At 43.1% G+C, this 25,449-nt stretch overlaps 1 protein-coding gene and 1 long non-coding RNA gene across 16 annotated transcripts in view; both read right to left on the bottom strand.

Moving 5' to 3' along the window:
* Positions 1–3,163: 3,163 nt before the first annotated feature.
* On the bottom strand, positions 3,164–6,968 carry LOC147650592 (uncharacterized). The gene is made up of 2 exons (XR_015276275.1): positions 6,569–6,968; positions 3,164–6,089 (listed from the first exon to the last, which is right to left on the bottom strand). It is a non-coding gene; the product is annotated as an uncharacterized LOC147650592 (long non-coding RNA).
* Positions 6,969–14,174: 7,206 nt separating this feature from the next.
* LOC147650593 (uncharacterized) overlaps positions 14,175–25,449 on the bottom strand; it is an 86,787-nt gene continuing 75,512 nt past the window's right edge. For 10 of the 15 annotated variants that reach the window (XR_015276271.1, XR_015276267.1, XR_015276274.1 and 7 more), the window contains 2 exons: positions 21,812–24,085; positions 18,260–21,705 (listed from right to left, as the gene is read on the bottom strand). Coding sequence is in view for 2 of the 15 variants with exons in the window: in XM_086850258.1 (XP_086706384.1) it covers positions 24,043–24,085 (43 nt within the window). In the remaining 13 variants the exon portion in view is untranslated. Of the gene's footprint in view, positions 15,207–18,259; positions 21,706–21,811; positions 24,086–25,449 lie in introns of those variants that run through there. The other 5 variants (XR_015276263.1, XM_086850259.1, XR_015276269.1 and 2 more) reach the window with 4 other exon arrangements.

Raw genomic sequence — 25,449 nt, forward strand, 5'->3', positions numbered from 1 at the left:
TAACTTAATAGCAACTGCATATCCAGAAAAGCAAAGAATCATCCCAGGTATGAGACTAACTAGAAAAAAACCCCTTAATTTATTGAAGTGCTTCTTTTTCCATGTGGATCTTCTAGGGAACAACATAGAACACACCTAAATTGCATACACACACACAGACTCCTGCTGATTTGCATCTCAAGTCATCCAGACATTGCCCTCTTAACCACGACTTTATCACTAAGTTGTCACAAAATTCATTCACATTAGTTTCCCAAAACTACTGTAGAAGTTGGGTCTGGGTGGAGATGAGTCTCCAGCCAGAGCCTCCCCTCTGTCAGTGCTTTGTCATATTCCCAACAAAATCCAGTTTTTATTCCCTGTGCTGTCCCTTTCCTCTCCCTCCAAACCAAACCATGTTCCTGCACCTCAGACTGGGAGCTGCACAACCTCCCCAGGACAGATTTAGCATCAGAAGTGCAACCTCCAAGCCAATTTACAAACTTCTGGTGATTTTTGAACAAGAAATGAATGTAGGGAGAAGCCAAAATGAATTCCAGCACACCCAGAGTGAATCCTACAGACTGATTAAACGTTTTGATGAAACATTCCCTCCATCACCTCTCCTCAACTCTGCAGATAAACACTGTTGGGAGTTTGCTTCATCTTTCTTAATCACTTCCTAGAACCTTTCCCCCTGACTAGAGCTGAATCCAAGCTCCAAGAAAAGCAGGATTTGGATGCCTTGGTCCATCATTTGTGGTCAGCATCCTACAAGTCATGGAAATAACACAGGAGGAGGAGCTGGGACATCCCCAGGAACCACAGGGACCACTCTGCTGTGATATCCATGGACTTTAACAAAGTTAATATTTCCAGTCTTTCCCAATTTTTATGCTTTCACAGATTATTTTTCTGCTTTTGACACAATTCCCAAAGAGACTTGTTGGTGTTTTGGCTCGTGGGCAGTCGCACCAGACACAGCTTGGCACAGCCACAGCAAAGATTGAAGTTTTCAAAGCACAGCATCAAAAATATGACTTTAGAAGGAACAGAATTCATTCCTGGGAGTCACACCCTCCTGCCTTTTCTGAGAAACTACGACAACAGGAGAAAAGAAATACTGGGAAAAGCATGGAGAAAAACAGGATGCCTAATTCCTGCCTTAAAGCACGGTGTTTAGGTTGAGGTCAGCTCCAATGGCAGAACACGATGATGGAACAAGCTGACCTTCTCTGGCATAGACATGATTTCTCAAGCAAATTAACCTTTTTCTCACCTACAGACAGAACAACAAAAACAAAACAAACAACCCATAAATCAACCAGTAAACCTGTTATTTTAGAAAAGACAGAGTAGTGAAGTAAATTCTTCCAAAATGCCCTTACATCATTCACAGAGACAGAAAAACAATTACAAAGCAAATCAGATCCTTTCTTTAATTGATTGCACTCAAGTTCTTTCCTCAAGTAGAAACGTTGCCAAAAAAAATAAAGTAAAAATCAACAAGTATTTCAATTCCAGGCATCAGTGAAAACATAACTGGATTGCTTTCCAGCAGTTTATACACTACAGGAAAGATTAAAACAGTCCCTGTTAATCCCTTCCAAAAATGAAGCTTCGAAATGTTGCCTTGGGTTATTACACAAACATAAGAGATCGTTAAAAATGCAACATGGAGTTTTGGAGAGGGTGTTGTGGGTGTTTGGGTTTTGCTATTTGGGAGTTTGAAACTTCTCTTTTAGCAATAAGATAAATAGAAGAGTTAGAGGAAAGCAGCAGGTTCAAAAAAAAAAAAAACTCAGCCAAAACCCTCTTGTCACATCTGGCCATGTCCTGCTGACAGAGCTCCAGCAGGAGCTGGAATGATCCTGTTCCACAGTGGTGACAGCTCTGGAACCCAGGTAGACCCAGGCTAAATGAAGGAAAACCAAATGAAAGCCCTGGGCAGCCTGTTTTTTCCACATTTAGTGCTAAAAGCAAAGTCAATCCATGCTGATGAGGAGTGCTGCACTTGTTCAGCTATTAATGATGTATTCATTCAAAGTTTTTGCCCTAAAGCTTTCATTTGGTGACTCCAGGTGCAGCTTTCAGCTGTCACAGTCCCAGCACATCAGTCCAAACACCACCAAAAATATCCTCACACACTCCCTGAAAAAAATGTCACACCTGGACCTATAGAGGAGTGCTCCTCTGCTCCTGCTGCAGATTTTCCTGGGAAAAACCTTCACTTCTTAAAGCAAACTCCACCTGTCAGAGCACCTGCCCTGTGCTGGAGAGGCACAAAGATGAATTGTCCTGGTTTTGGAGTTTATAACATTGCAGTGCCACCATTGTCACCTTCTAGGAGAGCCAGAGCTCAGTACTGGGGAAGAAAGAAAATGGATTAAAGTCAGGATTCCTCATCATTTCAGATTCCAGGAGTGTAAAAAGTTACAGCAACTTGCATCCCTAATTAAGGGTGCTTCTCTGGGAGGGCTGACATTCCCATCCCTCTGGCTGGGGGGATAGAGCTCTGGTGCCTAGAAAAGCAGCTCCTGAGAAAAACCTGCTCTTCCCCTCATCAACCTTTAGTAAAAGTCAAAATTCTTATCACCATCAGTCCAATCTTTTCCCATAACTTGCTCAAGAACTTGTTTTCATTTTGGATTCCCTCTTTTTTCCAGGTAGAGCTCCCGGCCCCATGTCTCACACAAAACCTTTCCAACTCTCTTGGCCTCTGCCTTGAATTTCTTGCTCTTATCTTCCAAATAAAACAAGGCAGGGATTTGGATTCAAATCCTATTGAATCACCTGACACAAAGTGGTCTAATGCAAAGTGCAGCCAAACCCAGAAATACTTTTACAAGTGGAGCTCTCAGGGCACTTTGGCCAAGCTGGATGTTGAACTAATAACTGAACCAATTCCCAAAGAAAACCCACCAGAAAATGCTAATCCTTCTCCTGGAGAAAGTTTATCATGCTGGGGTTAGGTTACAGCCATGGCACAGAGACCAGATAAATCCTTTTAAATTATATTCCACTAAATGATTATCCATTAAGTGGAAGAGGTATCTTCTGCACTAAAAGCTTTGCTACTCAATAGAACCGATGACAAATTAAAGCTGACCGTGTAAATAAGCAAGATGGGAGCTGATCTGATTTTGCACTTTGCTGAAAAAAGTGACAGATTAATCAATTCAAATTCACTACAGAAATATTTATTGTGAGACCCAAGAGTTACAATTAGAGCTTTCTCCCCCTCCAAACAAACACTTATTTGTGAAGAATACTTTTCCAGTTCGAACGGAAAGCACAGGTTCTGATTGCAAGTTTCCACTTGAGATTAAATACCAAATAAATAAAAAGAGATTTAAGTTGTTTTCATTTAACACAAGAAATACTCCTTATTTTTGTCAGCTGCCTTTCTGGGAAAAAAGGCAGTAGGTGGAAGACAGAAAAAGCAATGAAGGTAAAGACATGTTTTCATGTTGCACTTTATAAAAATTTAACTACACACAGGTATCTCTTTTACTGTGCTTGAAAGAATTTCTGAAAAGCACTTGGCATTTCAATTTTATTTTCCAAAATACATGCACTCAATTTATGATAAATAAATGTATGTGATCATTCAATAGAGACAAAAAAGAAGAACATTACACTATAAAAAGCTTAATAAGCCATGACATTGATGAGGTCAATTAAAGTCAGTATTAAATGTGTTAATTACATATAATACAAGAACTAGGTAAAGATATGGAAGAACAAAACAAACACACTCAAAGTTTTTACCCAGATAGAATTTTATGTGTATTGGGAACTTATGTGGGTATAAAGAAGTGCTTTTAATGGGAATAACCTCCAGGAGTTTCCTGACAATGGTTTTACAGGTCTAGAAAAGTCCAGGGCTCATCCAGAGTGTTTCAAGACTTCTGCTGATAAACATGAAGACTTTTTGCTTAGCAATCCAAGTTGGTTCTTTTTTATGGAAGTTTATGGAAGTTTCAGAACTGCAGCACTCAAGACCCACGTCCCAAAATCAGGCAGATGCTGAAATGTTCAGCTGAGACCATGTCAAGGGGAAAGACAAATCTGGAGAGGGGGAGAGGATGTGAGCAGCACCTGGGGATCTGGGAAAAAAGTATTCCTTTACTGTGCAGGGGGTCCCACCACGTATTTTTTTCCATAATCTGAAGAATGTCTGGGAAGAAGGTGGCTTTTTGTAAGGAATAATTCCTGAGCAAGGCTCCTGCACTTGCAATTATGAGTGGATGTGAGTGTGGGGGAGACTCTGGGCTCAGCCCTTAAGGATTTCACCAGGATTAATGTTCAACCAGAAGTTAGAAAACAAGTAGATTAGATTTTAGCAGAGCAAAGTTGGGAGAGTAAGTGCAGGGTGAAATTCAACATGATAAAGCTGGGGAGAGAAAGGACACAGAGGAAATAGAAAGTGTTCAAAGATAAATTAATGTATGCCCGGGGGTTGTGTGTGCCACCTCCCAGTAATTGCACTGGGAATGTTCACGTTGTTTTTTTTCTATTTTTTTCCCCTGTAAAGCCAGTGTGAAGGAACATCAAAATGTAAAAGTAATCAACAGTGGAAGAAAAGGCAGACACGAGTTATAAAACATCAAATACAGAGCAGGGTTGGAACAATTGCATAATGAAGTTGAGAGCATAAAAAGCGATAAGAAAAGCAAAGGCAGCAAATGAAAAGAAACTTTACAGGGAGGTAAAATAAAATTAGAACAGTTTTCAGGTCCAGGGAAGAAACAAGAGCCTGGAAAATCAGCCCAGGTATCTGCCAGAGTCAGGACAAGATGCTACTTAAAGAAGTGACAGTGCTAAAAACCTAAAATATTGCTCTGTGATTTGGAAAGTAACTAAAATTTAAAACATCTCACAGAAGGCAGCATGGAAGAAATAAATCCCAAAGAGTTTTCTGTCCTTAGGACCTCCCCAGGCAGCCTGAGGAAGGCTCCTGGGCAAACACCAGAACAAGCTGAGCTGGTCCTGAGGGTCTGGGGACAGGAAAACACAACCCTGGACAAGGTCTTCCAACCTGGGTGAGCCCAGGCAGCCACCACCATCCCTCAGAGCCCTGCCAGACCTCCTGTGCTATGTCCTCTCCCCAGAGAATCCCAGCATGGAACAGGTCCCAGAGAAACAGCTCTCAGAAAGGACACAAGAAATATCGCTAACTTTTGAAGAAAGAAGCTGGATTTTGGCTGCCTTGACAATTATCAATCCCAGCTGGAAGGAACAGAGCTTGCACTTCACTCTCTGAAGTCACCAAGTTCCTCCTTCATGGAAGACTTTCCAGTTCCTGGACCAATCCATGTGACCTCCCTGGCCTTTCCTGTGTCCCAAGGATGTGATAATGTCACTACAGATTCTGGCCATACTTTCCTCCTCAGGCCTTCCCAAGGCAGAGCTCTCCACCCCCAGAGCCAGGTGGAGCTTCCCAAGCACAAATGGGAGTTTACACAAGTTCTACCCCCAAATCAGCTGCAGGCACCTCCTCTGCAGCCCCACATCAAAGGGGGCCTGAGCTGCACCCCAATCACCCTGGGGATGAGGATGTCTTGTGTTTTCTGTTGACAGCAGAACATCCTTTGGCTCAACACTATTTTCAGCACCGGAGCCTGAAGGACACATTCCCCCGAATTTAAGGTTTTCCAGCTTTCCTTTGTGTAATCTCAGCAGAAGCAGGGACTGAGTCATGGGGACTGAAACACCAATGACAGATCAGAAGCCAACCAGGGACAAATGTCCCTCCACAGATCAACCTTTCTGCCCATCTAAAATGAGTTTTGGTGGATTTATGCCCTTCTTGGGTAGTTAAAGCACCATCAGGAGATAAAAAGTAGAAATAGAATGGAAGAGGTAGGTTTCACAGAATCCCAGGATTGTTTGGGTAGGAAAGGACCTTCAACTCATCCCATTCCACCCTATGCCACAAGCAGGGAAATCTTCCACTGTCCCAGGCTGCTCCAAGCCCTGTCCATCCTGGCCTCGGACACTTCCATGGATCCAGAGGCAGCCACAGCTCCTCTTGCATTCACTGTGTTTATTGTTGGATTTACAGGTGGTGTTCAGCCTCTCCTGCTTATAGACACAAATTTCTTTTCCTGCAGGGGCACAAGGGCCAGTTTAGTCCTTGAGAGCACGTGGGTTTACATTTGATGTGCCAAACAAACACAGCAGTATGATTCAAACCCTCCCCAGGGCAGTTCCCCATCCCTCCCTCTCTGCAGGCTGTCCAGTGCCAGGCATTGCAGGGAGGGATGCTGAGCTAATTCCAGCACTTATTCCCAAGTACAGTGTCTGCTCCCTGGTCCTGCCACCAGGAATTAGCAGGACACCAAACTAAAGAGAATTTCTGGTTCTCAAGTTTTCTCCGTTGTACTTCGAGCCTTCAGGTCTTAAAAATTAGAGAAACACCATTCGGTGTGTTGGTTCTAAATAATTTCAATGACTAAAGAGAACCAGGAGGCAGCTACAGACATTTTGTGCCATATTCATATTTCTTTGAAGCTGTAAATAAACAGCAGCTCTTTTACCTCATGATTTCCCAAAGGAGAGAAGAAAAAAAAAAAAAAGAAACTACCTGGTCCAAGAGTTCTGCATCTCCCTTTCTGCTGCCACTAGAGGGAGAAGCCTGTTCCTGGGATCCCATGGCTTCTAGGCTGTTTTTTGGAATAGAATCGGAATTATTTCCGTTACAGGGAAAGACGTTTGTCCCTCTGTGATAAGCAGGGATGAGGCAAAGGGAGAGCCGCTAAAATGAAGTGGGATAAACATTTCCTCCCCCCACTCTCAAGTTAACTCCAATTACAATCCTCAAACCTTGTGAATTTAAACACTGCTGCAATTGTTCTTCTTTGTTGGAATACAAATCCTTCCACTGTGTTTACTCCCATTGCATCCAGGGCAGAGGAGGCCAAACAGGAAGAAAGGAGAATACTGCGTTCCTATCAATATAGGAACAAAGGGTGTTTTCTAGTGGCTTGAACTAATTCTGATTGAAAAACCATAAAATTTTCAATTAGCTGTAAGGAACAGTGAAAATTCATTGTGGGCAGGAAAAAGATCCTAAAGTAGCATTTAAATAAACTAAAAATCCTACAGTTCTGGATTTGCATTTTGTCTTGTTCTAACTCAACTTAAAGAATCATACTGATGAATATTTCTTATGTCATTCTATTTTAAACATCTGAATTAATAATGATTGCTTTGGATAAGTGTTTATAGCAGTGGCACAATCATTTCACTGCTGTGGAAGATATTGCAAAACAGCCTCAAATTTGGGTGCAAAAAAACCATTAACACCTTCCCTAACTATGAAACACCTCAGACATTCAGAGCAACCCCCAAAATGTGCTTTCAAACACAGGCTGCTGGTGGCCAACAATGTGCAACCAGACCTGGCTTTGTGACACAGAACCTGATGAACATGACAGACTTAGAGGGTAAAAAAGGAATTTTCCAGGAAATGAGGCACTTTGCAGGCTCAAGGCTTGGCCATGTCTCTTCTGGGATACTCTGTCCTTGTTCTCTCCAAAAAAGAGCAGCAACACCGGTCCTTAAGGTCATCAAGGATCTTTGCCAATCTTAGATTTGAACTGCAGGTTCAAGCATCACCATATTCCTAGGATAATCCCAAAGAATTCCTTCCTGTTCCTTAAAGGGTCTGAAAAGTGGCTAAAGCCACCTAAAAATGAAAACCTTCTCGTGGTTCAGTTCTCCAAACCTCCTGCTGCAGTGGCCAAGGTGAGCAAGTTATCCCCCCTACAGCCCCTGTGTCTTATCCCAAATATTTCAAAGCATCCTGCCCATGGTTTTGACTGCAAGAATTCCAGTCTCCACCCACTCTTTTGTCACTGTCCTACAACCTGGACACAATTCTCTAGGATGTTGTTCCTCATCAACACACTCAGCCTAAATTCTGTCTCTTCTCATCATGCACTAAGCAGGAAAACTAGTTATTCCAAATGTAATTCCAGTTCTCTGACAATTAATAATAAATTTTTAAAAAGCAAGATGAGCAAAGCAAGAGAAGGCTCCCAGCCCCAGTGCAGGGGCTGCCACTGAGGCTTGGAGAGAAACACATCCTCTCTCATCAGCTGAAAACCTGGGGAGCCAAAGCATCAACTACAACAAGCTTTTCTTTTCCTGGTGCTTTACTTGATGTTTTTTCAGACCAGCTGCATTACTTCCCTCACTGAATGGGAGGTCACTTTCAGCACTGTTTCTGTAAAAGAGTCTGGAATCTCAAACCGGTGTTAAAAGTTCAAACTCATGACCCATCACATCTACAGTATTTTGTTGTCATTGTTGTGAGAGTGACAGGGTTTGGGATTTAAAAACTGCAGCTATATTTGTATGATCCAAGTGATTTTCTTCTCCTGTGATGATTTCATAGCAGAAAGCTTAAGACAACATTCCAGATTTTCCACCCTTTGGTGTGCATGTGTCTATGTACATGCACACATATATAGAAAATAGAAAACATTCCCCAGTAAGTTTTTCCTTTCCAAAAGGATTTTCACCAGCCTTGCAGAGTAACAGCATATGCAATATGTGTGTCACTCAAACATCTCCCTTAACTGCAAAGTTTGTGTCAAAATCTGTTCTGAGACAACTCCACAACGTGCACTTCACATAACCCTGAGCTGCAGGTTAGGCTCCACTTTAAGTATGAAATATTAAGTGAGCTCATAATAGCTAAATCACTCCATTGTCATTCCAGCACTAACCCAGGTTGGCAGAGCTCACGCTCCATGATGTCACCATTTATACCTTGCTGCAGTTGCCAGCAGAGCCCAGTTTGCATAAATTAGCTTTGATCGATGAAAAGTGTTAACATCTTTTATTTTTACCTTGGAGCACACTTGGAATGATCCTTTTTAGTGTTTTAAAAATGCGTACGGGTGGCTTAAGTGCCAGGTTAGAATGCATTGCAGTGCCAGCCACAGGAGAATGGTCAGTGCCAGCCACAGGAGAATGGCCAGGGCACTGGGAGTTGGAGGGACTGGGGACAAAAAACACACCCCTGGCCATCAGCAACACCTTGATCACATCCAAAACTCCACCTTCCAATTTGCAGGTTGGAAAGACTTTTGAAGCCAGCCCTGAAATAGCAAGGACAGCTGTAGGATGGATTTCACCATCCCTCCACACATTAAACCCCATCCCACTTTGCATCAACTCCCACTGAAATAAATAACTCAAGAACCACGCAACATAAATAACAGCAGAATGGTTTGGGGGGTGTGGGGGGGAAGAAATCATCTCTCCATCTTCTAAAAATAGCTTCCTTTTGGCTACGCTGCTCCTTTATGTCTTTCCTTGAGAAAGCAGGGATGAACAGAATACTGATTGGGATTCACTGGCAGAGGCAGCTTCAGGAGCTGCATTAGAGGCACATTTCTCCCCCAGCCTGCTGGTTTTCAGAAGGAGAGGGTGTTTTCCATCTCCTTTTCCCCAGGCTTGGCTCTGTGGCTGCCCATTCCCTGCTCCACTTCATCCGTGTGGCTCTCGAGGCTGCCTCTGCCAAAGATGGGCCGTGGGGTGGCTGAGTTCTGAGCTCACACACCAAATCCAGCACAGCCCCAAAACCCCCTCTGGGCTTGCATGGAACTCTCAGAAGGACCTACAGACACATTGAAGTGCAGATTTATTCACCCAGCCTTCTACAGCCCTCCCCTGGTCAGCTCTTACCATCAATTCTTACATTCACAAATGTAGTGGTTAAACCCTGAGCAGGGTAAAGCTGAGCACTCCCATCCTTGCTCTCTTCCATTTCCAAGTCCTGATGGATCAAGTGAAATCTCCTTCACATCAGCAAGTTTAAGCTTGGTCACACTGAGTTCACACAAATCATGGAATCACAGGATGGTTTGGGTTGGAAGGGATCTTAAATACCAAGAAATCCACCCCCTGCCATGGCAGGGACACCTTCCCCTATCCCAGGTGCTCCAAGCCCCATCCAGCCTGGCCTTGGACACTTCCAGGGATCCAGGAATGGCCACAGCTTCTCTGGGCACCCTGTGCCAGGCCTCACACCCCTAAAATAAGTTCTACTCCACTGCTCAAAGATCTTTACCCCAAAGCAGAAGAGACTGTAAAAAAGTTTTTCATTTCTCTGTTTTTTACTATGTACCTGATTCCAAATGTGAAATCCTCTCCCTCCCTGGGCTGAAGCCACTGAGGCCTGGGATGATGCTGGGACATCACCCAGAGGCTGTGAGCAGATGGAAGGTTTGCTTTCCATCCAACCCCTCCAGCTCCTCCGGGGTAAGGGCTCTGGCACCCCAAATTCCTTCTTTTCCCACGTTGCCATGTTTTTGAAACTCCCTGAAACACATTGAAATGAAGGAAAATACCTGTGCTGGTGCTGTTTGAGCTTTACAGGCTGAGGGGAGCGACGGGAGTCAAACACACAAATCCAAATAATGGAGAAGAGGTCAAATCAAAGACTATCCCCATCCAAGGTTTATTTCGGGACCCCTTCTCCAGCACTACGAGGGGAGCCCCAGCCCTTTCAGAAACAAGCTGTTCCTGCTATTGCTGGCTTGGGACAAAAAGCACACTGCTGCTAACCTCTTACATAAAGTGAGCAGGCAAACAGCTGAATTGCTGACCCTGCGTGGCCTTTTCCCCAGGATTTGTGGGTTTGCACAAAGAAGCCAACATTTTACATGCAGCCCTTGATGGAGTTTGGAATTGTGCAGAAACCCTGTTTGGAGTGCACACTCTTAACCCAATTGTTTGTGTACAATGTTCCTCCGCTCTGGTGCCAAACACTGGAGGTCCCTGGGTTATTTTTTCTATTTTTATTTTATTTTTTTTAAGGCTGCTTGGTCATACACAACTTTGAGTGCCTGACTATGCCTCCACTGCCATTAGTATTGCAATATAACACAAGTCTGCTGTCAGGCATGATTTTTTTCCTAGAATCTATCCTTTCTTTCAGCTGAGCACTCAGAGCTCGCTAGATATGAGCTCCAAAATTATTAAACACTTCTTGGCTCTGAGTTTTCTGTGCAGGCAGAGATATATATCAGGTTTATTTTATGAGTGGGAGATACTTAGCAAGAGCAGTTGACTCAGTCTGCGTTTTGAGTAAACAATTCTCTTCATCTTTACATGCAAATTGATTGATTTAAGATTTTTGGAGGCTTTTGTCAATTGCTAGCAGATATAAAACATTCATAAGGAAGTGCCACTTCCCTTTGAGTGGGGAAAAAAAAGGCAGGCACGAGGTGCCAGCAGCTCCTTTCACTGATCCAGAGGCTGCACCGACTTTCCCTGCCCAGCAAATCCCAGTGCCCCCATCAGATCCATGAAAACCACTGCCAGGCCTGTGCTGCAGCAGGGGAGCTCAAGGACCACGCTCTCCCCGTGCCCTGGGTGTTTAAATCATCCCCAGGCACTCCAGGCTCACACCTCGGAGGATGAGAAAGTGCAAGTGATCCGGGAGCACAACTGGAGGATTACACAAGGGGAGGATGAAAGCACGAAACGCCACAATGCCCGAATTCAACAACAACAAAACAGCATTGAGGCGTCTCAGCACAAAAATCCCCATTGTACGTTTGATTTCCAGCCATCCCAGCTCCGAGCTGCTAAAAAATACAGGATACACCCTTCCCTCCTCCCCAGCTATCCCAAATCCAACCTTGCTGTTTTTGTTTTAATTCAAAGAAACATTAATTGTTGTGAAGGCACAAAGTATTACCTGGAATAACACTTCAAATGCAAATTAAGGGCTGTGTAAAATTATTGTAGTGCAAGAGTACCATGGTTTATTAACAGCAGATTTGCAAGGTTAATTTTCAATTATGTATTTCTTATTAGTTTTCTAGCTGTCTTGCTATTATTAAATTTAAAGAGGAAGATACTTTCAATGTGTCCAGCTTCTGTGGCGTTATTACTGATAATTATTCCTATTTTCCAATTTGTGTTACTCTCATGTCTTGCAAAATTTGTAATTAATGAGCAAATAATTATAGCAGCACTTACTAGAGCTGCTTTAGTTAAAGCTGTGTCAGCTTTTGTATTAGGATCCCCATTTTTCAAGGGTTTATAACTCAAGCATAAAAATTCACTCTGGGCAGAACCTTGTCATAAGAGCTGTCTGCTGAGCATGATTTTTTTGTTTTTAAATATTTCTAAGCAGCATTATTTTGCTCTTTTTTTTTCTGAAAGTTATAGACATTTTAATATAGCTTAAAACTTCCAAGGGCATGAAGTTTACAGCACTCTGCTGTCCCATGCTCCAACATCTTGGAAGTGAAGACATTTTATTTTAAGGTGAAGACATTCACCTTTACAAACAAGATGCCTCAGCATCTCCAAAGCCCAGAACTGGGTTTTTAATGCCTGCAGGTCATTAGCTTTAGAAAACAGGCACAGAGGAGAGCTTGACATTCAGGGATGTTTGTGCTGATCCCACCCAGTTAAAGCACTGAGGTGCTGCCTCAATTGAGCCACAGGAGTGGTCCTTGGGGGCCAACAGGGCTGGCCTGGCTCTCTGGGATGCCCAAACCATCCCCTGCTCGATTCAGCAGAGCAAAGCTCTGGGTTTGATGGCAGTTCTTGGTGTCCCCATCCACTGCCACTGCTGCCCCCACGCCTGGGAGCACCACAGGGATTTCTCCTGCAGGGTGCTGTGGCTCCACGGGGCTTGAACAGCTCAGCATCTTCTCAAAAAGGTGCTCAGAACCACACAGGGGCCTGGCTGGTGCCAGTTTAAAACTTAGCACAAAACCAGTGCTACTTTTTTGATGTGGAAGAGGAAACCAAAAGGGAGAAGCAGCAGATCCCAAACCCACATGCTATACATGCTTCACCACAAAATAAAATTGGAAAGTGACAGCTCTAGAACAAACATTCTGCAAAATTTAGGCTCTCCAGGAGAGCCTGTCACAGCTGCTTCCTCCAAGAATTCCATGTGGTCACTCATCTAGAAACACTGGACACATCCCTTCATCACTCCTGCTCTCCTGCAAAGGGCCTTGGAGCAGCCACCCAGCTCCTGGAGAGCCACTCTTAGAAATCTGGAATCATTTGGGCTGGAAAAGACCTCCAAAATCATCTCTTGGAGTGCTTGACCTTAATAGCAAGTTTAATATTAACCCTGTTTGACCTAACACTGAGCTTAATTAAAGCAAGACCACCATAACTCAGCAAACAGGTCAGCAGTGCTGTGAAAATCAGCTTTAGTGCATTTTACACAAGCTTTGAAGAACAGGGTGGATTTAGACATATCCAGCAGCAAACAGGCAGCAAAAAAAAATCCCAGTTTTACTGGGAGACAGTCAGAGATGAGATAAAACCAGAGAACAATGAGATCTACCTGCTTCAGCCACAGTGAATCATAGAATGCAAAGTTTGTCCTCTTGAAAATCCAGGTAATTTATTCCATAAATCTCTTCATCAGGAGAGGAAGCTGGGCCTTCTCTGCACCTTTTATTTACCCTTCTATGACTACCCTCAGCTAAGGTTTCTCACACCCTCATTTGGGATTATTATCTCCTCATGTTTGAGTTAATTGCTGATGGGGGGACCTGGTTTTATTCTGTTGGTTAACCCAGATCTGTGGCATTTGGAGTTTTTTAGTGACCAAGGGTCCCAAAGACTGAGGGATCCCATTATCCCTCCTCCCTGGTGCCATCCTCACAGCCAAACCAGATTTTATAAGCCTGTACATCATTAGCAATCCCCCACCAATCATTTGCAAACTGTGTTACAAGAATTCCGGTATCTTTATTTTGCATATATGCAGAGCCTGGTCCAAATATGGCTGATAAATACACTGTATAAATAATATACTAAATATAATAAACCCCTGCCATCTAAATCAGCTGTTCCTCCTCATTTTTGGGGCATGTTTATCTTGCAGGTAAATATTTTCCCTTACTAACCCATGTCATGAGTTTCTCCCAGGTCAGATTAGTCTGCAAAATCAAAAGGATCTCTGTGTGCTGATATTCCCTGCACAATATCAGGGCCTCCATGTATCTGATGTCTTCCCATTTTGGCTGTAACCATGGTGCTGCTGGATTTATCATGGCTGCATGGCACAATGTGTATCTCATTATTCTCTCCTGGCAGCTTTGTATGGCTTTTATTTAGCTGTAAAAATAATTTACATTTTTTGAGCATCTGAATTAAAGATAGAATAGAACTATGACATCAAGAGCTGGAGTTTTTATGCAAATTTATTTATAAATATAAATCACATTTAGAATGCAAAATTACACAAATGTCTTCTACAGATCACCCATCTCTTAAAGAAATTATTTCTTTACTTTTTTTTAAGGATAATGACTAAACATGTTATCATACATTTGCAATGGAAACTTGGTAAAAAATCCCAAGTGAAATTTGGCAACCTGATGGGATCAGTGATGTGACAAGGAATCTTTCCAGTTCCACATCAGTGACCTGACATCACTCCATGTCACCAGCCCCTGACACTCTGGGATGGAATTCCAGCCCTGCTGAAGGCACTGGCAGGTTCCTGGCTGGATTTACCCAGCTCCAAAGTGCCAAGGGATGTCCAGGAAGAGCGGTGACATCATGAACTCACAGTGCTCCTGTGCCCACATCACACCCCCAGCACCTCTGCCAGAGCTTGTGTTACTCAAATATCCCAGGACAACATTCCTGGGAAAACCCAGCTACTTGTGTGCAATTCCAATATTCCCAAGTGTCATAAATCCAGGTGTTTTACCTGTCTTTTGGGATTTCAGAATGGAATAGCCTGTAATTCTGAAAGTGGGATACAAGTGATGGGAATTTTCTGACTGTAGAGCCTCTCTGAACAAATAATGTGACAGTAGTTCCTTGGATTTCAAAGCAATTGTGGATTTTGGATACAATTAGGTCTTCAACAAATTTCTCTTACATATTTCCATGCCTTCTCTCTGCTCTAATCTCAGGTTTTCCCTTTTCCCCTCTTTTGGGGCCTGGTTGTTTTCTCATTTTCTTCTCTAACACAAAATCCCTGCCCTAGGGAAAAAAAACAGTGGTTGTTTTTTGACTTTTTCAACAAAATAATCCATGAGGTTTCAGTTTTGATAAACAGTTTTAGCAAAACATTCCTTCTACTTGATGGAAGTGACATCCAAACCACCTCAGAAATCTCCATGCTGCCCATCCTTCTGCCACGAGGAATTCTCCACTGAGCAGTCCTATTCCCATTGCACTTTATCCTCTCAAAGAGGGAGAATTGTTTCCTAAGGAAAAAAAATAAAAAGGCATAAAAATATTAACTGCCAATGCCCTGCTCTTTCTTTAGCTCTGCTTCTACACTGAGGTTAAATACAGCTCTGGAATCAAAACCAATGTAGAAAATGACTTTTCCCTAAGTCAGAGCAGCTCCATGGAGTGTCTGCCACCCTGAGCCTCTGTAATTCACACAACAGAATCACAAAATCACTAAGTTTGGAAAAGACCTCCAAGATCATCCATTCCAACCTTGGACACAGTTCCACCATATCCACTAAACCAAATCACCCACGTTTCTGAGCCTCTTCTCACCATTTCACCTGAAAAAGCATCCAGCTTCATCTTCCTGTCATTTGGGTTTATTTAATTCCACCTTTTGAAAAACTGCAAAGGGAAGGGACTCCAAGATTACAATTGAAAAACTCATAAAATGATCCTCTGAAATTTACCACGTTAGAAACTTCCTGCTGGTGTTTTTAACCATGCCACAAAATTCCTTAAAAGACACATAAGTTTTGGTTCAGTATCACAAAAAGCTTTTAACATGAATAAAGTGGATATTCTGGTGGATGAACACTGGGGATACATTCCCAATTTTATATCTTTGTGGTGACAGAAGGAAAATACCTTTTCTAGCCAATTATTGCTTTATCAGCATGCTCAGAATTTGCCAAGGTGTTGTGGGCAGAATAAAGTGTTATTCCTCAAAATAACTTTAATCTGGATATTTGGAAGACAGCAGCATCTACTGTGAAGAGCAGGAGAGGGATGGCTGTGGATGCTCAGCTTTGCATCCTGGCTGGCAGTGGACAAAACACATCCAGCAGGGCACCAGGACACTGGAGAAGAGATGAAGAAATTGAAAAAAGGAGAAATGGAAGGTGTAAGAATGAGAAAAGTTGTAACTAAGAAGAGCTGAGTTAACTGGAGACTGGTTTAACAGATGTAGAATAGTTTTACACCTCAGGAGGGAATTGTGCTGGTACAACCTCAGGAGCAGCTGATGTGCTCCAGTCCCACCTCAGACAATTGGATTTAAACACGAGTTTAAAGACAAAGCTGAGCTGGGATAGTTTACAAGATCACTATAAAAGCACAACCTTCCATTCTCCTAAACCATATGGGTTTGACTTCCCATATGGAGTGACAAAATAAAAATGTAGTATAAAAATAGCTCTCAAAAATGCACTGGCTGAAGGCTGCTTCCTGTGCCACAATTTGATTAGCCCTGTGGAAGGATTTCCATTTCGATTTTCATTTATCTCTGATTTGGAGCATGAAAAGCTGCTTTTATAGTTGTAAGAAGAAGAGAGAAAGGCATTCAGGAAGAAAATACAGAGAGAGCTCTTCTGGCTTTACAGGAGCTGCAGGAACAAGGAAAATTCTTTCGGAGCAGCACAAAACAAAGTGATGCAGGGAGAGCATCTCTCCTTGCAATCTGCACCCAAGTTCCCTGTCAGCCCGGTGCAGGGCATTACATATTCCGTGCAGCTCTGGAGGAACCTAAAGGAGCCAAAAATTGTCAGAGCAGAAATTCCCCGTGCAGAGGGAGCGGTGCCAGCACGGCTCCCAACGCGCCCAGCGCGCCGGCCCTGACAGCTCCTTCTGGCCAGCCCGAGGAGCTGCTCCCACCGTGATGGATGGCATGGAACACAAACATTCCCACTCGGCCTCTGCTGGAAGGTGCCTTCTCAAAAATCAGAGATTTGTTTCAGTTTTATTTCACAGGAAAAAGAAATAGCAGCCCCTCCTCGAGTGCTGTGTTCCGTGTTGGGCGGTTCGCGAGGAGAGAGAACTTGAGGGGATGAGAGAGTCCAGAGATGGGAACGGAGTTGGGAAGGGGCTGGAGCACCAGGAGGGGCTGAGGGAGCTGGGAAAGGGGCTCAGCCTGGAGAAAAGGAGGCTCAGGAGGGACCTTCTGGCTCTGCACAAGTCCCTGCCAGGAGGGGACAGCCAGGGGATCGGGCTCTGCTGCCAGGGAACAGGGACAGAAGGAGAGGGAACGGCCTCAGGCTGGGCCAGGGTGGGCTCAGGTTGGATTTTAGAGAATCTTTCTTCATGGAAAGGGTTTAAAGCTTTGGAAAGGGCTACCCAAGGCAATGATGGAGCCACCATTCCTGCCAGTGCTCAAAACCCTGTGGATGTGGCCCCTGGGGTTTAGTGGTGAACGTGGAGGTGGTGCTGGGTTGACAACTGGACTTGGTGACCTTGAAGATTTTTCCCAACCTGAAAGATTCCATGATTCTAAATTTTAAATTCCTTCCTGCTTCAGGCAGGGGACAGACCATCACCCAAGCACCTAGAGATCTGCTGGTGGCATCCAAGACCTGAAACCCATGGATCTGAAGGAGGAGGAAGGAAGATCATTCTTCATGGGATCCTCCTAACATCAAGGAAGACCTGAGTCACTGCTTGAAGACAAGAAGGAAATGTCCCAGCTGGACTCCTCAGGAATTATTTCCCCCATGCTGAAGAGCCCAGGCTCCACTGAGGTATTTCTCATTATTTGTGTCTTTTTCCAAAATAAGTAAAGAAATAAATAGCAGATAACTAAAAGAATTCACATGTAACTTTCTTGGATGAAGGAGAAAATAATGTCTTGCTTTTCCAGAGTTTCAGTTTTCCCACATCCCTGGTTTGGCCTGAGCTTATGCAGGTTTATGGGTTTCCTGCTGACTCTGTGCACACTCTAGAACAGTTTCTGTCCTGTTTCTGCATTAATATTTGTTACTGTGGATGCAAAAGTGAAATAAAACTGAGAAAAAATTGTGTTTGCAAGAAAAAGGTGCTCCTCTCCTCAGCCCTGAAAGGAGAGAGCAATGGCAGGGTAGGGTTGGGGAGGGAGGAGTAAATCCCAGCTCTGGTTGAGCCCAGAAGGAATGAAAGGTCCAAGCACTTCACTTCCCAGGAATCTGGAGTGAGAAAAAGCCACTGAAGCTCCTGAAGTCCGGGAGCCTGCACTGGACACTGGGGAAATCTCTGGGCACACATCACACCACAGCCCAACATCTGCCACAGTGCACAATAAAATTCTTCTATTTCATAGTTTTTTCCCTCTCTCTCTCTCTCTCCTGTTTCTTAAAGCTTTAGGAGTGATTTTCCCAATCTGAGCAAAAGCTCTGCACTCCCTCTTAAAAGAGATTTTTATAATATCTAAGACATATTAAAATCTAAAGAGAGTGAAGAAAATAAATCTAGAGTGGGAAAAGGCTGTAAAAGCATGGGCAGAGAAAGGATTAGAAACCAGCTTTTCTCTAAAGAATTTATAGAGAGAGGGTGAAAAAAAAAAATCCAACACTTTGGAAACAATTATTTACAAAGTTCAAAGTGTTTGGTACCCTTTTGTTAGGGTAAGATAAGGGGTAACAAACAGCACCCACACTCACGAGGAGTTTAACCCAATTACTCCTGCCAGCAAAACGAATTTTACAAAGCACATTTCTACCAGGAAGAATACTTTCCTTGCTTCCAATTCCTTTTTACATTGCTAATAAGTCTCTTAGCAGTCGATGAGAAGTGCCTCTTCAGCCAGGAGCAGGAGGATCGCCCTGAGCGCTCCCTGCTCCGGAAAAATCCTGATTGCAGCCGAGGGAATTTCGCCTGAGGAGCTTCCCTGCAGGTGTTTGGTGCCGTGGCTGTGACTTGTGTCACTGCAGAAGCTGCTGGTGGTTTTCACACCCTGGTGGCTCTCAGGGACTGGATCTGGGCTGCTCTGACCCTTTCACCCACTGACACCCAAAAATCAGAGGGGGCTTTTAGGTGCCCAGAGAGGGGAGGAGGAGCCACCCGCCTGACAATTTAAGGTTCACAAACCTTTAAAATGTGTCCCAAATCTTTCAGAATCTCAGACATCCCAAATCCTGTCACCTGCTGAGCCAGGTAAAGCCTTCAAGGCACTGTAAGTTCAGAAGAATCTAATTTCAGTGAAAAAATGATGGATGAGAGACAAGGATGATCAAGGACAGCCCTCTCCGGGTGGGTGCCACTTTCCCCAGCTCCACAGATGGGGAACATTTCCCGAGGAGATGCTGAAAAGCCCCTGGCTGTGCTCTCTGGAAGTGAACAGCAGCAGGAGCTGCACCAAGGCAGGAAGATGAGCAGCGGATATGGGAGACAGAGAATTTAAACTTTTTAACTCACCCCCAAAATAATCTGAAAAAAAAATTTCCAGTCTCTTTGTGGATAAATACAATTTTATAAACGCTGCTGGAGGCAGTGTGAAGCCCCAGGCTGCCCTTGGCACCTCAACTGCACCTGGAAAATTAATGCAGTGTCTTAATTCATCCAGAAATGCTCACTTATGCAAAGAAAATATTTATATGATGGAGAAGAGGATCAGCTTCCAGCTTTGGATATTCTGGGCAACTCTGTGATCCATGTGTAGGCACCTCACGGAAGAACAGGGATTGGAGGTGTCCATGTCCATCCCAAACATTATAAGAAATCATCTGACATCTAAATCCAGCACACGAAAAGGAGGTTAAATTCATTAAGTTATTCCATTTTAATTCTCACTTTTTGGCTTTTCGGTTTTTGTTCCAAAGGCTTTGTGGCAATTCATGTCAAAGAGCCAAGTAAATATTTTCTTGTGCTGTGTGGAAGATGATGTCAGGCAGCGATGGGAGTGAAATACTGACTTTGTAAAAGTGTTTGTACCTCTGATGGGATTGACTCATTTTGTGAGATTATAGAAAATGCATTCCATGATTATATACACCCCTAGGGGCCCCATGGAGGTGAGATTCTGCATCTCACAATGTTATTTAACCAGGAAAAAAAGGACTAAGTAAATAAAAAATCTGCAGGATGTGACTTCATCATGCACTGTTGACACCTGCTTCTATAATTTAAAGGATGTTACTAAGAATATTAGGGTTGCTAATGTAAATGATGAAGAAATCAGAGGTCAATCATATAATTATAAATATTAGCATAGGTTTCCCAAGGCCAGAAGTGGCTGCAATGGTAATTGGAATTATGATTTTACTCTTGAATTATGTGATACTGAAAACACTTTGTTCTCTGCTGCTTTCCTGGAACTGCTCCATTAAAGCCAAGGAGACAAACTCTCCAATTATACTTAATCCAAGAATTAACGTCCCCTTCTCGTGAGGATGCTTTTTCTTTCATGTAGGCACCTCCCTCACCCTGTACATGAAGTTGTTGTGTGAGAGGGGTGTCCCTTGTGTTCCTGCTGCTGATCTGAACATGCAGCACCCCAACTCTGCCACCCCTGCTGGATAATCAGGATGAGGTGGAAAAAGAGGAAAACTCCTCCAAGCAGCACTGCAGGCACAAAGGAAACATCAAATCCTTCCTCAACCACAAGCCACTTCCCTATGGAAGATGAAGATAAAATGCTCTCAAAGTGCATTTATGCAACAGCCAATATATTTAATTTGATGGAAGACTGGTCCCAACAATATGGTTTAAATTGACAGAATACCTGAAGCTCATGGCATTATTTACAGGACCTCTGAATTACTCTGGACACACAGAAAACACAAAAAAATGTGGCTGCAGCTTTAGACAAATTCATTTTGGAGTTACTCAGCAACACCTTGTGCAGCAAAAAGTCAGCCCAGCAGCCGGGCTGGTGCTAAGAGGAAATTCCAGAGGGTGAGGAGCTGGCAGTGGCTTTAAATCCCTGAGTGCCATCCTTCCTCACCTCCAGACACCCCTCTCTGCACTGCAGGCTGCTGTCCCACAGCAGCCTGAAAGTCAGAGGCAGCCACATGAAAATATTTTCAGTAACAGGAGTTGCTGGGTGCTGCCTGCCTTACCTGGGGATTCCTGCCAGCGCCGCAGACAGCTTTGGAAATGCTGCTAAATCATATTTTTTTGCAGGGCAAAACCCCCCACAAACTAATCTTCTAATGCTGCCTGAATATTGTTGGGCTGTTTTCCTTTCATGCCTGTGTCTCCTTGCTGAGGGGCAGCTGACAGGAGTCGTGCTGGAGCTGGTGTCTAATGCTGGAACACTCGGCGTGAAGAAATCGGGATACGCCACGAGTGTTGCAACGCGGTTACACAAAAGTCTAAAATTAGGTCATAAATTATATAATCTTGCAAGGAAACAACAAATTTAATGACTATGCCAAACCAGAGATAAAAGCTGAGGAAGGAAATAGCATCTTGCTCATTAAATATTAAGGATCAGATCCTTCAAACATTTGCCAGTGATGAACTCTGTGGGAGCTTGGCATCTGTATTTGTGTGTGTTCTATAGAATGTGCTTATACATCATGTACAAGTGCTGGGTGTGATTTATGGAGCACACACACATAGTAAGTATATTTATAATGCATAAATACATTCCATCAAGAGCAGAGAAGGTGATTAGTGAGAGTTTCCTAAGAGGTTTAATCAGATATTTTGATGGCTTATTTCCAGTGTTGCTCCAAAAGCATTTTTCATTACAGGGCACTGGGAGAGAGCAGGTAGAGACATCTCCTTTTCCCACTTACAGCAGCTTCCACATCACATCCTCAGTGGGACTGAAGAACCCTGTAAAGGAAGAAAGATTACTGAGATATAACAATGGATTTGAAAAATTCCCTGCAACCTTTGAATCCCTTCCCTAATGCTGCTGTGCCCCAGCCTTTCTTCTCACCTTACACGAGGCAAATCTGGTTTGATCTGTCTGAAACAACGCAGGGACCAGGTCTTGTGCATATTCCCTTAAAAGTTGGAAGCGATTCCCTCGGGCCCATGGCTGTGCTGATGTCCTGAGTATGTTAATGAGAGGGAATGGGAATCTCTGATGGAAAAAGGCAGATAGCACTCCCGTCCTTGCTGTCGTCAAAGCCTCTCTGATAACCATGTCCTTTTCTTCAAAGATTTGAGTCATTTGTGGATTGACTACATAATCCTTGTGCTGGAGCCTGGGAAAACTGCTGTTGATGCCCTTGGCAAATTCTTAGCCTAAAAAAGCATGAAAAAAGAGGACCAAGTAATTTCAATTCCATAAAATACATTAAAAGCAGCACACAGGTATGTAAATGGGAAACTCCATAACTGTAATTTGCCCATTTAGAGCCTGATCTAAAGGCTATAAAAGTTAATTTGAAATCTTTTCATTGATTTTAATGGCCTTTAGATCAGGCCCATATTATTCACTGCATATCATGTTTGTTTCAATGCAATAGTGTATTTATGTAAAATGTGAGTTATGTGGATTATAACACGTGCAGATCCACTGCTTATTCTGCAAGGGCAAAGCTTGTGAAATTTACTGGCTTCAGCAACACACATAAAATACAAAGAGCAAAATAAAGTCCCAAATAATGATTAGACTTTTTGAAAGTGAGATAAAAAAAAAAAAAGAAAATGAGGAGGCCTTATTTCATTATATACTGATACATGCTAAATGTATTTTAAGGATCATGAAATCCAAATGGAAATTTGCACAATTCCTCATTTCCGACTGCAGCAGTTCAACAAAAAAAATTACATGTAAATGATTCAAAACCTCTCAAAGAAACAGCACTTTTTTTTCTTTTTTTTTTTTTCTAATTTGAGGAAAAGAAGAAAAAGGTTTCAACCCAGGCTCAGCAAGGGATAACAGCATTACAGGCACTGCATGGAGAATTTAGCCACTCATAATTCCAAATCCTTCTCAAATGCTTTATTGCTATAAGGTGGCTCATAGCAGCCTCTACACAACAGGACTACCATAGCATTAACCATGAGAGATAGGCTTCCAGAAAGAAACTATAGCAAAGTAATTGTAAATCTCTAATGATGCATAAAACCGAGCTGAATTGGTCCTGAATTCTCAGCATAAAAGAAATGAACCATCAGAAGAACCAATTCTGGTGGCAGTATAACACACCCCAGTGTGGAAACTGTTTATGGTGTTTGCTGCAGTGGAAATATTCCCACTAATATGCAAGGGATAGGAATTCATTAAAAAGGCCTGAATGCTGCAGCTTCTTGGGATGCCACATGTGACATTAAAAACAAATTGTTAGCCAAAAAGAGAACCTCGTTGGTACCAAAGCAGGTCATTGGCTCAGCCAGCGGCAGTTTGCTGTGCAGTAAATTCAGTGGGATCTGCAGGGCTTTAATCCCACCTTGCAAGACCTCCAGGGCGGTTTTGTGCATCTTGGGGGGTTTGGCAGCACCAGGCTGGGCTTTGTTGGAACTGTGCCCACCAAGATGTCCCCTGGACTGCTTGGACAGACCAGACTGAGACCTCATCCCCCTTCCAAAAAATCCTTTGCCCAGCCTGACCTGGGAGCTCCAGTGATGGCCCTCAAGGGGACATGGCCACAGACAGCTCAGAGAGATGTGTTAAAACCCAACATCTCCATTTTCCTTAGAAAGTTTAGCCAATTCCCACCAGATAAGCACCCAATAAAATATTTAAAACCATAATTAACAATACCATTTAATTAATTAACAGTGCAATCAACAAACTGTACCGACATACGCGGCTCATTCCGAAAACCTCAGCTCACAAACCTGGACCCTCAGCAGTTAACCCATCACTGTCCAGAGGCACTTTCCTCCAGGAGCAGGTCAGATGGATTATCTGGGAGACCAGGAATGCCAGAACAAGAGGCTGCACACATTTCCCCACACAGCCTCACCCAGGAGCTCCAGAGTGGCCATAAACACCATTTTTTTGAGGTGAGGAACCATCGTGCTTTTGAGTCCAGTAGATCTCTGTCTCTTTTTTTTTTTGGCACAGCTAAGAGGTGTGGGATCATGGGATGAAGCTTTTCCGGCACCAGGGCATCTGTCCACGGAGAAGTAGATTGACAGGGCTGGAATGGTTGGGTTTGTTTGTTTTCTCATTTCACAACTTGGAAGAGCCAGACATCTGAGAGCTCGGATGCTTCATTGCACGGTGTCAAAACCGGCGGAGGCACAGATTTGAAATCTGCATACGTGGACAAAAAGAGGGCGTATTTGAAATTAATTACAATTTCTAGGCACTACCCAGAGAACAATATTTACTCCTAATAAGCATGCACCAAGGAATGGCACATTTACTGCACGGTTTTTAGTGAAGCTGCAGTTTTCCACACTTGCGGGTAGGACTCCAAGGCTTAACCAGGACTTTTTCATTTTATAAATGCTTTTTAAAGATTTCCCTTCTAGAAAAGAAAAAAAAAATAAATATCACTGATTTAAAGTCAAGCTAAAATGAAATGAAATGTGAGTGACCCACTGGGACTTCCTATGCTTGCAGTTGCATTTATCTGCATCAAACACAACACATCAGTTATAAAACATCCTGTAACTCTGTATAGGTGTTACAGCCTTATCTATAATCCTCATGGAAATTCTGGGAAGAAAAGGTAAACAATTTTAAAAGGGGAAAAAATTAATAAAATAATAATAATAAAAACATTGGTCTCACTTTGTTTCAACTGTAGATAAAAAAATAAGTGAAGAAATTAAATTTTCCTAATAAAAATATCCTCCTTGTACATAAATAAAACAATAAAGGAAGGGGAAAAGTGAGAGAAGAGGGGAGACCCACAGCAGGTATAAATGAAAAATTAATTCATTCACGCTGCTACAAACTTCCCTCTCATTGGTGAGGTGCTGGCATTGTAACCATCCTTTTATTTACCTCTGATTTAGGGGTCTTACCCTGTGAGCAATTTATGGGTGCTCATTTTGGAAATAAAACCCCAAACTAGTCCACCCATTTCCCCTGAGGATCCCGCAGCAGGAAGTGCTGTCCAAGATGCTCCAGCTGACACCATTCCAAGGTACCTCTATTTTTCCCAATCAAATCAGAACAACTCTAATTAAAGGTAAACAAGGAGCTAAAGTGAGATGAATGGTTTATAGGTGCTTCATGCTTCCCTACATTGATTAATAGATAAAGAATTCATCCCTCCACCAAATTAGTTGACAAACCCTGCTGTAATTACTCCCTGTACACGATGATCTGTGGGCACAGGGAGCTCCAGCAGGGACTGAGCTCCAGCTCCCTCCAAAGATATTTTGTGCTGGTTGGCTGCACCCACCAGGTATTTACATTCCACAGATCTTGTCTTTGTATTCCAAGTTTCTCAATATGGTTTTCATTTGAAATTAAAGCAGGGGTGGTCACTCTTTCATGGAATGCCATTACTTGTGAATCAGATTTGCAGCATGGGCAGTTGCCCTGGACTCTGCTATTTCTTGGCTTTGGGAGTTTAATTTTTCCTTTTGTTTTTTCCCTGTCATCCTTCAAGTTACTCTGCTCTGTGAGCAGCAAACACAAATTTCTTTCACCTGTGGTTGAAA

Source organism: Cyanistes caeruleus, chromosome 14 (genome assembly GCF_971803275.1).
Source record: "Cyanistes caeruleus chromosome 14, bCyaCae1.hap1.1, whole genome shotgun sequence".
In the NCBI taxonomy this organism is placed as follows: Eukaryota; Metazoa; Chordata; class Aves; order Passeriformes; family Paridae; genus Cyanistes; species Cyanistes caeruleus.